Here is a 1,590-nt window from a genome sequence, read left to right as displayed (position 1 = left end):
TTTTATGAGACAGAGTCTCGCTTTGTCACACAGACTGGAGTGATGCGATCTTGGCTCACTGCAACTTCCGCTTCATGGGTTCAAGCAATTCTCCTGTCTCAGCCTCGCTAGTAGCTCGGACTACAGTCACACACCACCATGCCCGGCTTATTTTTATATTTTTAGTAGGGATGGGGTTTCACCATATTGGTCAGGCTGGTCTTGAACTCCTGACCTCAGGTGATCCACCCACTTCGGACTCCCAAAGTTCTGGTCTCCAAAAGGCGTGAGCCACTGGGCCCGGCCTGGGAAATAGTTTTTATGGTACTGCAGTTGTTACAGGGATGTCCCGTGTAGATTTTTTAAGCATAGGTAACTGTTTCTCTGATACTCTGAGTTAGTTTCTTGTTGTGGGATAGATACAGGTAAGTTGTATTTTTCAGCCTTCAGACTCTACACGCAGATGATCCTCTCACTTGGGATTATGTGGCAAGGCGAGAATTAGAGATCGAGTCACAGACAGCAGAAGAGCAGCCCACAACGAAACAAGCCAAAGCAGTGGAGGTCGGCCGGAAGGAGGAGAGATGCTGTGCTGTATATGAAGAGGCAGTGAAGACTCTGCCAACAGGTGAACTTCACCAAACCATGGTGTGATATAGAAAGAATAGTACCCCTGAGTGTGAAACTTAAGCTCCTCTTCCCATTGCCAATATCAACATTGGGGATCTCTCTAGTATAATTACGATGTGCCTGGCTTTCTGTTTTTTTGTTTGTTTTTTTTTTTGGAGACGGAGTCTCGTTCTGTCACCCAGGCTGGAGTTCAGTGGCTTGATCTTGGCTCACTGCAACCTCTGCCTCCCGGGTTCAAGCAATTCTTCTGCCTCATCCTCCCGAGTAGCTGGGACTACAGGCGCTTGCCACCATGCCCAGCTAATTTTTTTGTATTTTAATAGAGACGGGGTTTCACCGTGTTGTTCAGGCTGGTCTTGAACGCCTGAGCTCAGGTGATCCACTCGCCTCGGCTTCCCAGAGGGCTAGGATTACAGGATTACAGGTGTGAGCCACTGCGTCTGGCTTTTTTTTTTTTGGAGACAAAGTCTCACTCAAGCTGGAGTGCAGTGTCACAATCTGGGCTCACTGCAACCTCTGCCTCCTGGGTTCAAGCGATTTTCCTGCCTCATCCTCCCGAATAGCTGGGATTACAGGTGTGTGCCACAATGCCCGGCTAATTTTTGTATTTTCAGTACAGATGGAGTTTCACCATGTTGGCCAGGCTAGTGTTGAACTCCTGACCTCAGGTGATTTGCCCGCTTTGGCCTCCTAAAGTGCTGGGATTACACGTGTGAGCCACTGCATTCGGCCGTGCCTGGCTTTCTAACTTGGTCTTTCTCTGATGGTAATGGAGCTTTTATGACCTTCCTCCATAGTAGTGGTATTTACGTTCATTTATTTTGGGGGAAACTTAGGAAATAATTCCTAAGAATCTTAAATTATTATTCCTTAATTACCTTTTTTTTTTTTTTTTGAGACGGAGTCTCGCTCTGTCACCGGGGCTGGAGTGCAGTGGCCGGCTGTCAGGGCCTCTAGGGCAGCATACACACGTGCTGCCCA

The 1,590-nt window shown here is 47.9% G+C and overlaps 1 protein-coding gene across 1 annotated transcript in view; it reads left to right on the top strand.

Moving 5' to 3' along the window:
• UTP6 (UTP6, small subunit (SSU) processome component, homolog (yeast)) overlaps positions 1-1,590 on the top strand; it is a 40,336-nt gene that overhangs the window by 24,798 nt on the left and 13,948 nt on the right. Inside the window, exon 8 of the mRNA XM_011937695.1 lies at positions 423-607. Coding sequence (XP_011793085.1) covers positions 423-607 — 185 coding nt within the window. The remainder of the gene's footprint in view (positions 1-422; positions 608-1,590) is intronic.

This window comes from Colobus angolensis, unplaced genomic scaffold (assembly GCF_000951035.1).
Source record: "Colobus angolensis palliatus isolate OR3802 unplaced genomic scaffold, Cang.pa_1.0 Scaffold167, whole genome shotgun sequence".
Classification (NCBI taxonomy): domain Eukaryota; kingdom Metazoa; phylum Chordata; class Mammalia; order Primates; family Cercopithecidae; genus Colobus; species Colobus angolensis.
Note: the sequence above shows the minus strand (reverse complement) of the source record. Positions and strands in the feature narration are given on the sequence as shown.